The following is an 11,598-nucleotide window of genomic DNA, read 5'->3' as shown; positions in this document are numbered from 1 at the left end:
ATTTGACTCTTAGCTCTCATTCCATGCCAAATAATATTGTATCATAGGATAATTCCACATGATTTTCTAATAATTTATTTGACTCCAAATAGATTTCCAAAATTCCATAATAAATGGACAATAGAATAATAAATGGTCTAAAGTTCCTGCTTCAAGATGACAATGCCAACATCTATCAGACTTAGAGCTATCTAATTTTTTTAAATGAACAGGGGTCCAGAATGCTCTATGCAACAGGAAGAATCATGTTTGTTTCATAGATGCGTGGCCATTGAGAAGCAGAAATTTGATGCTTAATTTCAATGCTCCAAATGTCTCTAAGACCTATCTTTGGTTTTTTATTCATGAATCTAGATATTCATTTGTACCACTGCGTAGCCTGGTGTCCCAGGAAGCCCGTCTGAAAGCATAAGAACTCTAAACTATATTGATTATTAAGTTTTTTTCCATTCAGGGAACCTTGCCTGAATGGCCTGTTTCAGTTGTAACCATTTATACTTTTGTGATTTATTACAACCAAATTTGTGTTGCAACTGTGAAAAATCAAGCAGTTTACCATTAGATATAACATCATCTAAAGTACATATTCCTGCTATTATCCAATGCTTCCAAACGACCTTAAATCCGCCTATTTTGATCTTGGAGTTAAGCCATATAGTTTGATTTGCAGATTTTTGTATTGGGATAGGTGTTAAATTATTAACATATCTTATAGTTTTCCATGTATCTATTAATATTTTGTTTTCTTTGTACAACCTAGGCATTTTAATGCTAAAAACATGACACAGCCTTTTTTTTTTTTTTCTCTTGAAAATTTATTGAAAATTTTATCAAAATACAAAAAAAGGAGAGAAACAAACAATCAATATCAATACCATAATCGTGGAACAATAAATGAGTAAAAACAATTATTCAAGCACAACAGAAAATCGTTAGATACATATAATCAGAGGTAAAAATATTCTATGGTGTTGTGATAAGTAGCGGGAAGATATTCAAGGTAAGAAAAAAAAATCAGGAGAGAAGAGGGAAAAGAAAGAAAAAGAAGGGTGATGATGGAGGGCGAAAGGTAAGTAAGAAAGCAACAAGGGGTGAGAGAGAGAAGAGAGAGTCCCCCAGAGGCCAGAAAGAGAGAGAGGAAGAAGTTGGAAAGAGAGATATCTATATATATAAAATCGGAGGTATGTATGTGTGTATGTATGTATGTATGTGTGTGTGTATGTGCCGCGATCACGCAAAAACGGCATGACCGATTTGAACGAAACTTGGTATGCAGATCCCTCACTACCTGGGGTGATATGTTCTGGGGGTCTCGCGGCCCACCTGCACACATGGGCGGAGCTACAAACAGAAATTCAGATTTCACCCATTCATGTCAATGGAAAAAATGTAAAAAGCTGCCATTCTCACTGTTATTCAAATCGGCTTGACCGATTAGAACGAAACTTGGTATGCAGATCCCTCACTACCTGGGGTGATATGTTCTGGGGGTCTCGCGTCCCACCTGCACACGTGGGCGGAGCTACAAACAGAAAATCAGATTTCACCCATTCATGTCAATGGAAAAAATGTAAAAAGCTGCCATTCTCACAGTAATTCAAAAACGGCTTGACCGATTTGAACGAAACTTGGTATGCAGATCCCTCACTACCTGGGGTGATATGTTCTGGGGGTCTCGCGGCCCACCTGCACACGTGGGCGGAGCTACAAACAGAAAATCAGATTTCACCCATTCATGTCAATGGAAAAAATGTAAAAAGCTGCCATTCTCACTGTAATTCAAAAACGGCTTGACCGATTTGAACGAAACTTGGTATGCAGATCCCTCACTACCTGGGGTGATATGTTCTGGGGGTCTCGTGGCCCACCTGCACGCGTGGGCAGAACTACAAACAGAAAATCAGATTTCACCCATTCATGTCAATGGAAAAAATGTAAAAAGCTGCCATTCTCACTGTAATTCAAAAACGGCTTGACCGATTTGAACGAAACTTGGTATGCAGATCCCTCACTACCTGGGGTGATATGTTCTGGGGGTCTCGCGGCCCACAACTCTATGTTGCTTGCTCAAGGCTGGGTTCACCCAAGAATTTATATGTTCTTGCTCCAGGAGGTGAAACTAAAAATGTTGTTTATAATCATGTTTTGCGTTAGTTGTATTGTATTCATTTTGTCAAATATTTCACATTATAATTTGAATTTTGTACTTTTTATTAAGCTGTAAAAAAATAATTTCATTCACCACTATAAAGTATCTTTATTTGAATCCATTTACAGTGTTATTGCTATAATTAAATACCCGTGCAACGCCGGGGCATCAGCTAGTAAGATATAAAAGACGTTAGGCATTAACTTATGAGCAGTAAGGCATTAGAGAGAATTCAGGTATTCGGTGAACTTAGCCCATTTAATATGGACTTTAGCGTTCAGGGGAATAGCAGCAGAGATCAGCATTTCACGCTTGTGTTGTAGTAGGACTGATTGGTACCAAAAGTGCACGTTTAAGGAATCAAACGATTTCCAGTTAGATAATATGAGTCGCAGAGCGACAATGAGGAGCGTGTTAAATAAGGCATAATGTGGTGCAGTTAAGTCGAGCAAAGAACATAAGAACATAAGCAGTGCCTCCGCCGGGTCAGACCATAGGTCCATCCTGCCCGGCAGTCCGCTCCCGCGGCAGCCCAAACAGGTCACAACCTGTCTGAATCACCAGAAGGGGCTCCCTTGCCACCTTGGTTTCTCATTGAAGTCCTATCTTCCCATCGAAGTCCTAACCCTCCGGTCTTGCACATGCACGACCTGGTTGGGTTTCTATACTTATTACCTGGTTAGCTTTCTATACTTGTGTTACATCCCAGCTCCTCCCTCAGTATCCCACGATCCCTTTATCCCTCAGGAATCCGTCCAATCCCTGTTTGAATCCCTGTACCGTACTCTGCCTGATCACTTCCTCCGGTGATCAGGCAGAGTACGCTACAGGGATTCAAACAGGGATTGGACAGATTCCTGAGGGATAAAGGGATCGTGGGATACTGAGGGAGGAGCTGGGATGTAACACAAGTATAGAAAGCTCACAAGTATTGAACACAAGTATAGAAAGGAGATGTAACACAAGTATAAATGTAACACAAGTATAGATGTAACACAAGTATAGAAAGGAGTCTCAGATTTCAATATGACCACTATAGGAGAAAAATTGAAAGTAAAATTAAAAATTTTTTGAATAATTGACCAGACATCCGTCCAAAAGTTTTGTAAGCAGGGGCATTCCACAAACATATGCAGTAAAGTACCTGGATGCAATTTACAGTTCCAGCATTTGTTAGCAGGCAGCAGACCTGAGACGTGTAGTTTTTGAGGCGTCCAAGTGGCTTTGTGATGTAGAAAGAACATGGATTGCATAGAGTTGGTAGATGGAATAGTTCGGATAGTTTTAGACCAAAAAACTTCCCATTGTTTATCTTGTAGATGGCAATTTAAATCTAATTCCCAAGAGTTTTGTACGGGGATATGAATGTGAGTTCGGGAGTTCAGAAGTATTTTATAGAGATGTGAAGCAATATGGCCTATTACTAGGAGTTTGGGAAACAGCGTAAGTATAGTAGGGGTTCTTAAGATTTTCAGCTGTAAGACTTTAGATTTTTTTATCATGGAGGTGAGTTGAAGCCATTGATAGAACGATGAGGCCGGAAGGGCGAATTTGGCTTGCAACTCCGAGAAGGTCAAAAGTTGTAGAGAGGGGGTACAGATGTCTATCAAGTATTGTATCCCAAGTCTGGACCATTGAGGCCAGATTATTGGTTTTTTATTTATTAGAAAAGACGAGTTATACCAAATGGAGATATATGCTGAAGTTCTGACGGGTATTTCTAACAGCTCATCGAATTCAAGGAGACAGGTAACAGATTGGGATATGATGGGGTTTACAGATGAAAGTAAAGCATCAGAAGTTAATAGCGGGGCCAACGTCAGATATGCCGGGTAGAGAGCACGTTCAAGTTGGAGCCATAGGGGGACGTAAGCTTTCGAGGTAGAAAACCAGTGGGTGGGCTGTTCTACTATAAATGCCTTATGATAAGTTAGAAAATCTGGAAGAAAAACCCCTGCTTTGGTCTTTGGAGCTTTAAGTTTTTTAAGAGCTATTTTAGGTGGTTTGTTATTCCATATAAAGGTATTTATGTGTTTATCAATCAATTTGTAAAAGTGAGGTGAGAATATGTGGGGGATCATGCTGAGTACGAAGTTAACTTTAGGTACTACTACCATCTTGATTGTCTCTATCCTACCCCACCAGGAAAGGTGAAGGGGATGCCAAGATTGTATTAATGATTTAAGAATAGCTATGAGATTATCTCTATTATGTTTAATAGTAGCAGGAAGGGATGTATAGAGGTTAATTCCCAAATATTTTATATGTGACGGAGACCAAAGAAGGTCAAATGATTGGATCAATTCAGGACGTGAATACTTGTTAAGAGGTAGTACTTCCGTCTTCTGCTTATTGATTTTGTAACCAGAAAATGAAGAGAAGACCTGAATTAGATTAAAGAGAGCAGGTAGGGATTTGTCTGGTTGGGTAAGATATAGTAAGACATCATCAGCATATGCTGAAAGTTTATATTCTGTTTTATTAAGCAGGATACCGGAGATATCTTTATGAGAGTTAATGGCTAAAAGAAGGGGTTCGAGGGCCAGATTGAAAAGATATGGAGAGAGGGGACATCCTTGACGAGTACCTCGCTGTAGGGTAAAAAAAGGCGACAGTATGTTATTTGTAATAACAGAAGCTCTAGGATTAGGATAAAGGATTTTAACATATTCTAAGAATTTAGGAGGAAAACCAAACCATTGCATTGTTTGAAATAAGTGAGACCACTCTACTCTATCAAATGCTTTTTCAGCATCTAAAGAAAGAGCTATACAAGGTTCATGAGAAGAGTTAGCGATGGAATTTAAATGAAAAAACAGGCGAGAATTATCAGTAATGAGTCTGCCTGGCATAAAACCAACCTGATGTGGGGAAATAATTTTACTAATATGATGTTGCAGCCTAGAAGAGAGGATTGTAGCAAAGATTTTGTAGTCAACATTTAAAAGCGATATAGGTCTATAATTGGGGATTTGCTGGGGGTCTTTGTTGGGTTTAGGGATAACTGTGATAACAGCATCTAAAAAGTGACTGTTGGAGATCCTCTGGGGATTAAGAGAATTAAATAGAGACGTGAGTATAGGGGATAGTTTTTGTTGGAAGGTTTTGTAGAACTCTACCGTAAGCCCATCTAGGCCAGGTGATTTCCCAGAAGAGAGATGTTTTATAGATAGCACTATTTCAGAAACGTCAAATGATCTTTGTAGAGATTCACAATCCGATACGGTAAGTTTAGTAGAGTTCAAAGAAGTCAAAAATTGATTAATAATATCCGATTGATCAGGGGTATCTGAGGAATAGAGTTGAGAGTAGAAAGAATGAAAAGCCGCCGAAATAGAAGAATGAGAAGAAAGAAGTTGTCCAGTAGAGGTTTTTATCGTCGGGATCTGTACTTTAACTCTTTTTCTCTTAAGGTAATTAGCCAGCATTTTACTGCTTTTATTCATTTCTATGTAATATTTGGTAGAAGTAAAAAAGATATCTTGCTGTGCAGCAAGGCTAACTAACTTATTGTATGCATATTTCAATTTGTATATTTTGGGTAGAAGAGTTTTATCATTAGAAGCAAAGAAGAGTCGTTCTTGAATTATAATTTGAGATTCAATGTTAAGAAGTTCCTGCTTTTGTTGTTTTGTTTCATATGCTTGAATAGAAATTAACTCACCTCTAAGAGAGACTTTAAAAGCCTCCCATATAGTTAGTGCATCCATTGATTCAGTCATGTTGAATAAAAAGAATTCCTCTATAAATTTAGTTAATCTTTATTTAGTAGCGTCATTCATTAGCAGGGAATTAGACAACTTCCAAATAGGAGATTTGGTCGTATTAACAGAGGACCATTGCTGTGTGATAGATATTGGGGCATGATCTGAGACAACTATAGTATTAATCTTAGAGGCAGTTAGACATGGGATCAGCGAGGAAGAGATAAGAAAGTAATCGATTCTCGAATAACTACAATGAGGCGCGAAGTATGTATAGTCCCTGTCGTCTGGGTGTTGTAATCTCCATGGTTCGGTAAGATTATAATGTTTAATAAGGGAATGTAGAGCAGAGGCAGCTTTAGTTGGGGTGATAGAGAAAGGAGAGTGTCTATCTAACCATATATCCAGAGGTAGGTTAAAGTCACCAGCAATAATAATAGGAAGAGGGTCGAAGTCTGAAACAGACTGAAAAAGTTGTGCAAAGAACTCAGGAGAGTCAATGTTTGGAGCGTATACGTTAACAAGAAGTACTTCTTGCGAATAAACTTGTGCTTTAACTATTAACCATCTACCCTCTAAATCATGTTTAGATTCTAGGAGTTGGAGAGAGACATTTTTATGAGATAAGATTACAACACCATGTTTTCTGCCAGTTGCTGGAGATTCAGCAATGTAGTTTAGTCCATCTTTGGGGTTCAAAAAGTGGGAAGTATTGGAAATATGGGTTTCTTGTAAAAAAACAATTGAAGGTTTAAATTTTTTAAGATGAGTGAAAATTTTTTTCCGTTTGATTGGGTGTCGCAAACCGTTTACATTCCAGGATACATAATTGAGCGTGGCTAAGGCATTAAAGGTAGACATAATGCAAATAGGATATGTTTAAACCTATACAATCATGACAATTAGAAGGAGGAGAGAAAGAGAGAGAAGAAAAGGTTGGCCTCCAGGGGACTATGTCAGAAGTAGGCATAGTGAGCAAGAGCTCAGCCAGGCGAGAATAATTGAGATATCAGGGGGAAGCAACAGAACAAGAGACGCTCAAAAACAGAAACATCCTCCAATAGGTATAACTAAGTTTTCAAGAAAGCCAGACAGAGGAGAAAAAGGAAGACATAGAAAGAAGATTGGGAGTGGTGGGAACTAGTGATAACATAGTTCCAGTAGAAAATTAGTGTTGAGAAGTCGTAAGTTAGAAATGATTGTGAAAGCAATCTATTATGATAAGTATTGAAGAAGTGCGAGGTGGACAGAGCGTGATAATGAAAATAATCAGACAAGAAGATGTTAAGGAAGAAGCGTGGATTAATAATATCATCAAGTAAATAAAGTACCAGGAGATCAACAAAGAAAAGTATGAGCTAGTATATAAGGACAGGAATGTTTAAGAGTTGCAGAGAACCTACAGCATGAGAAGTAAGAGATAAATTCAAAGAAATGTGCAATGTAAAAGAGTCACATATAATTAAGCAGCGAAATGTTCAAACAATAATGAAAAGGTATATAATCATATTTTATAGCAAGGAATATCATATATTAAGATTCACATATTATAGACCAATAAACAACATAAAGGAATGGAGAGAAAAAACAGCACATAGCAATCCCCTTTTTTTTTTTTTTGTTGAAATATGAAACCGGTTTTTAAATCTATGAGTCAGTATGTTATGAAAAAGGAAAAATAATATATAGGAAGTATTAGCAATTCATTTTGTAGGATGAGTTTGAGATAAAAAGGCTGCTTTGCTGACCTCATTGGAATGACTACAAGACGGCATTGTATTTTCCAAAACAGACAATATTTTTATTATTAGTAAAATGGTAACACAAGTTTATAGCAGCGGAGTCATAACAGCAAGAAATATATATATTGTCAGTTCAGAATATGCAATGGAGAGTAACACTTACACTCATATGCCGAGCAGGGGGCTAGCACACCCTCCAGGCATAAGCAGGTAAATCTCTCTGGCCCTACTTGTGATGCATGGTCTTTTATACAGATAAATTCTTGCTTTGTTTCAAAAGGCTCATCCCCGAACTCTGGTCATATGACTCCCTAATGATACAAAGAATGTATACCTAACTATTCCCCCCCCCAGTCCACGCCTCTCACTTCCCCCCCCCCCCCACGAGAGGGGCCCTAGCAGTCCAGAAACAGAGGGCACTTCGGGAACTTCTTTTGTCCATATCTTGAATCCTTATCACCTTACTGAGGCTGATTTGTTTGTTATACAACACTGTATGTCTTCAGGATGGTGTCCTTGTAAGCAGTCTTATGCCGCAAATGGAAACAAAGATGCAAGGGTGACATTCCAGCATCCTGGCCATGCCTGGATCCCATGGTTTGCTTTAGAGACAGGCACCAGGCCCCCACATCCCTGCTCCCCCTTCATCCTTCAGGGGTTGTTACTTGTTATGGGTGTTTTATGTGGCTTCTCAGGGTGCCTTGCATATGTCACACGGCACTGATAACAGCTCAGTACAAATGAACAATGGCCACCGAACCTTGGAGAAGTATCCTTCTTAGGAAGACAAGAACTAGGCCAGCAAGAGTATCATTTTCATAGATTAGCGAAGTACATGCTGTTCCATCTGGTTAGCTTGTAAAGAAAGGCTGCTTAGACTGTGAGAAAATATGTATTAAAATGGCTGTAGTGTCCAACATACACAAGGTATTTCTCCACCAGGTAATTCAGGTTATCCAACTCAAGTTCAATAAAATATAATTACAGAAAGTATATAACTGAGTAAGTAATTAACAAATACAGGTTGTATTCAATAGTGTGGTGACAGGAAGCCAGTAAAGGGGCTTAAAAGAAAAACTGCACAGACTAATAACATAAGCAACTACAGTGTGATTTCTGAGAGTAGGAGAACAGAAGTGTAATTAATATAGAAAGATGATAGTTGATAAGTTATACAAAAATATAAGCCATAGGGGACTAAGGAGGAAAATTCATTGAGATGCAAATAAATAAAGATCACAGAGTTAAGCAACAAGATGATTAGACATCAAATAAAAGGTATGAATTCATTTAACCAATCTGTGATTACACAAAATTATAGTACAATTAACATTGCAAACTGAGAGGGAAATATATTCAGTATATAATAGCAAGCAATAGAGGGATGTAGGAAAAAGCGTATTTCAGTTGAAGAAGTACATTACAGCTTAAAAGTATGAAAGATGCTACAAAATTCATCAATTAGCATATTATGAAGGAGAAAATGATAAATAAGAAGCATTAATAATGTATTGTATAAGCATACAGCAAGTATAGGACAATGGGAAACAAGCATGAGAGATAACTGACAATAAAGAGGACATATGGGAGATTCAAAGGACAAATTGAATACTATTAAACACATTAGAGAGAGAGCAGGATATACAGAATTCATGCAATTTTGGACCGTAGTTAATGAGACGTAACAAATTCATTAGGAACATGAGGATGCTAGGGAATTATCCAAAGGTATTGAGGATATATATGTGCACATGTAGTAACAAGATAGGGAAAATAAAGAATGCAGTACATTAATTCACAGTTGTATTAGTAAACCATAGAATACAAAAGGAGACTTAAAAACCAATATTAAAGAGTGAGATTATAAATGGGAATGAACAACTTATAAATTAATCAAGGGAAATGCAGTAACCTGAAAGATAGAGAAATTAAAGGAAAAAGTTGGGTTTACTTATAGCACCATCGTAATCTCACAGTAGACTGGGGAGAGAATCTAACAGTCAGGATAGAGCAGCAATACGAACATTAGCAATTAGGAAATCAAAAAGTGTGAGGTTAGTCAGTGCAGTAATTCAATACAGGGTTAATAGCCTTCAAGTTGGAGATAAAGAAAGGCAGGGGTATTGTGCATTATAAGTGGAAGCAGTAAGCAATACCAGAGAGTATAACAGCAGTAAAAAGCCCCGAAGGGAGGGAAAATGAAGAAACAAATCAATGCAAAAAATCATTTAAAGAAAGAAGACATAATATTAAAAAGTACAAAGTGAGAAGACAATTATGGAGAAAGAAATCAGTTGGATAATGAAAAAAAAGCTTTTTAGTAATTAACAGTACTTGTGCTGGAAGTCCTCAGGCAGGGCAGGAGCCATTTTGTGTAATGAAAACACGAGGACAGGGAGTAAAGCAAAATAAGGGGAAAGAGTTCTCAGCAAGTTAAACAGATCTCGCAGTTGTTCAATCTGTGGAAACCGAAACCAAATGTCTGCTTCAAACAGTTAACCATTAATCAGAAGAACAGTAAACAGCTTCAAATTGGAGTCAGGAGACATCGAGGTGTCTGCAGTGGCAAGAAACACTGACACTTGCAGAAAACATGGATCCAGTGAGAGAGGAGAAAGCAGGCACTTTCAGGAGTTTTTTAACTGAGTCTGATCCAGGTAGGCTTGCAGGAGTTCGGGTGAATCAAAGACTTTAGTGGAATTATTTAAGGTAACAACCATCCGTGCCGGATACTGGAGACCATAGCGTGCATTGAGGGATTTCAGTCGTGGTTTTAATGCAAGGAAGGATTTTACTTTTTCTAGCAGTGGTTTTTGCAAGATCAGGCACAATTAGTATCTTCCGTCCGTCGATGATGATTCTTGGCCGCAGTGAGGATTTGTAGAGCCTGTGGAAAGCGAAGGAATTTGGCTACCACCGGGCGTGGGGAAGACTGATTGAGGCGCATATGAGAGGGAACACGGTGAGAGCGCTCGATGTCCAGCTCGCAGTCAGGGTCCATATTTAATACCTTAGGTAGCCATTTCTTAAGGAATTCAGTCATATCAGACCCTTCAATATGTTCCTTTAAGCCAATGATTCTTAAATTATTGCGTCTGCTTCGGTTAGTAATATCCTCGAGGTCTTGTTCAAGCTTTTTTATACGCTTGTCAATGAGATCTTGAAATTGAGCTGACTCCAAGGCAGCAGAGTCTGCACGGGATTCAAGCTTTTCAATTCTCAGTTGAAATTGTGTCAGAGAGGAGTTGATCTCAGCAAGATCATCCTTTAACTCTTTTGTAGTTTCAAAATGTTTTGTGGTCAATTCCCTAAGGGCTCTGATTTCTTCCAGCATAACATTATTTGAAGTGGCAGACTTTTTCTCAGGAGCCATTTTCTTCGGTGTCAGAGGATCCTGTTTGGTCCTTTTCAAACTAGCAGTGGAGCTAGGAGAAGTATCCATTTTACATGGTTTAGAAGCTGACATGTTTAACTTTTGAAAAAAGTAGATGAGAAGTCCCAAAAAAAGAGAAAAGATGTCAGGCAGTCAATAATCTAAGTAGAGAGGGAGGAGAGAGAGATTCAAGCATCCATCTTGTCTGTGGCTTAGACACGCCCCCCCCCTCTGTGGCTTAGACATGCCCCCCCTCTGTGGCTTAGACACGCCCCCCTCTGTGGCTTAGAAACGCCCCCCCAACATGACACAGCCTTAAAAGAAACAGGAGCTGCCATTCCAACCTCAGCCAATCTGGGAGCATATCCTGGCACATAATATAGGACTGATGATACCTATAAAAATTTGGAAAATTTACCCCTCCCTTTGTAATTGGTTTTTGTAGGGATATTAAGGCAATCCTAACATGTCTACCCAGCCAAATAAATTTTGTAAGAATGTTATTTAATTTTTTATAGAAAGTCCCCTGAAAAAAACTGGTAACAAACCACAGGGAAATCATCATTTTAATAGTTTGGACTCTCCACCACCAGGATAGATGTAAAGGATTCCATTGCTCATATAATTCTG

General features: G+C 38.4%; 1 protein-coding gene across 2 annotated transcripts in view; it reads left to right on the top strand.

Moving 5' to 3' along the window:
* The first annotated feature begins 10,135 nt into the window (after window positions 1-10,135).
* AGRP (agouti related neuropeptide) overlaps window positions 10,136-11,598 on the top strand; it is a 336,158-nt gene continuing 334,695 nt past the window's right edge. The window contains exon 1 of one of the 2 annotated variants that reach the window (XM_033942770.1): window positions 10,136-10,252. Coding sequence is in view for 1 of the 2 variants with exons in the window: in XM_033942769.1 (XP_033798660.1) it covers window positions 10,543-10,557 (15 nt within the window). In the remaining variant the exon portion in view is untranslated. Of the gene's footprint in view, window positions 10,253-10,425; window positions 10,558-11,598 lie in introns of those variants that run through there. The other variant, XM_033942769.1, reaches the window with a different exon arrangement.

The sequence above is a fragment of the Geotrypetes seraphini genome, chromosome 4, assembly GCF_902459505.1.
Source record: "Geotrypetes seraphini chromosome 4, aGeoSer1.1, whole genome shotgun sequence".
In the NCBI taxonomy this organism is placed as follows: domain Eukaryota; kingdom Metazoa; phylum Chordata; class Amphibia; order Gymnophiona; family Dermophiidae; genus Geotrypetes; species Geotrypetes seraphini.
The sequence above is the reverse complement of the archived record's forward strand: the minus strand, read 5'-3'. Positions and strand labels throughout refer to the sequence as shown.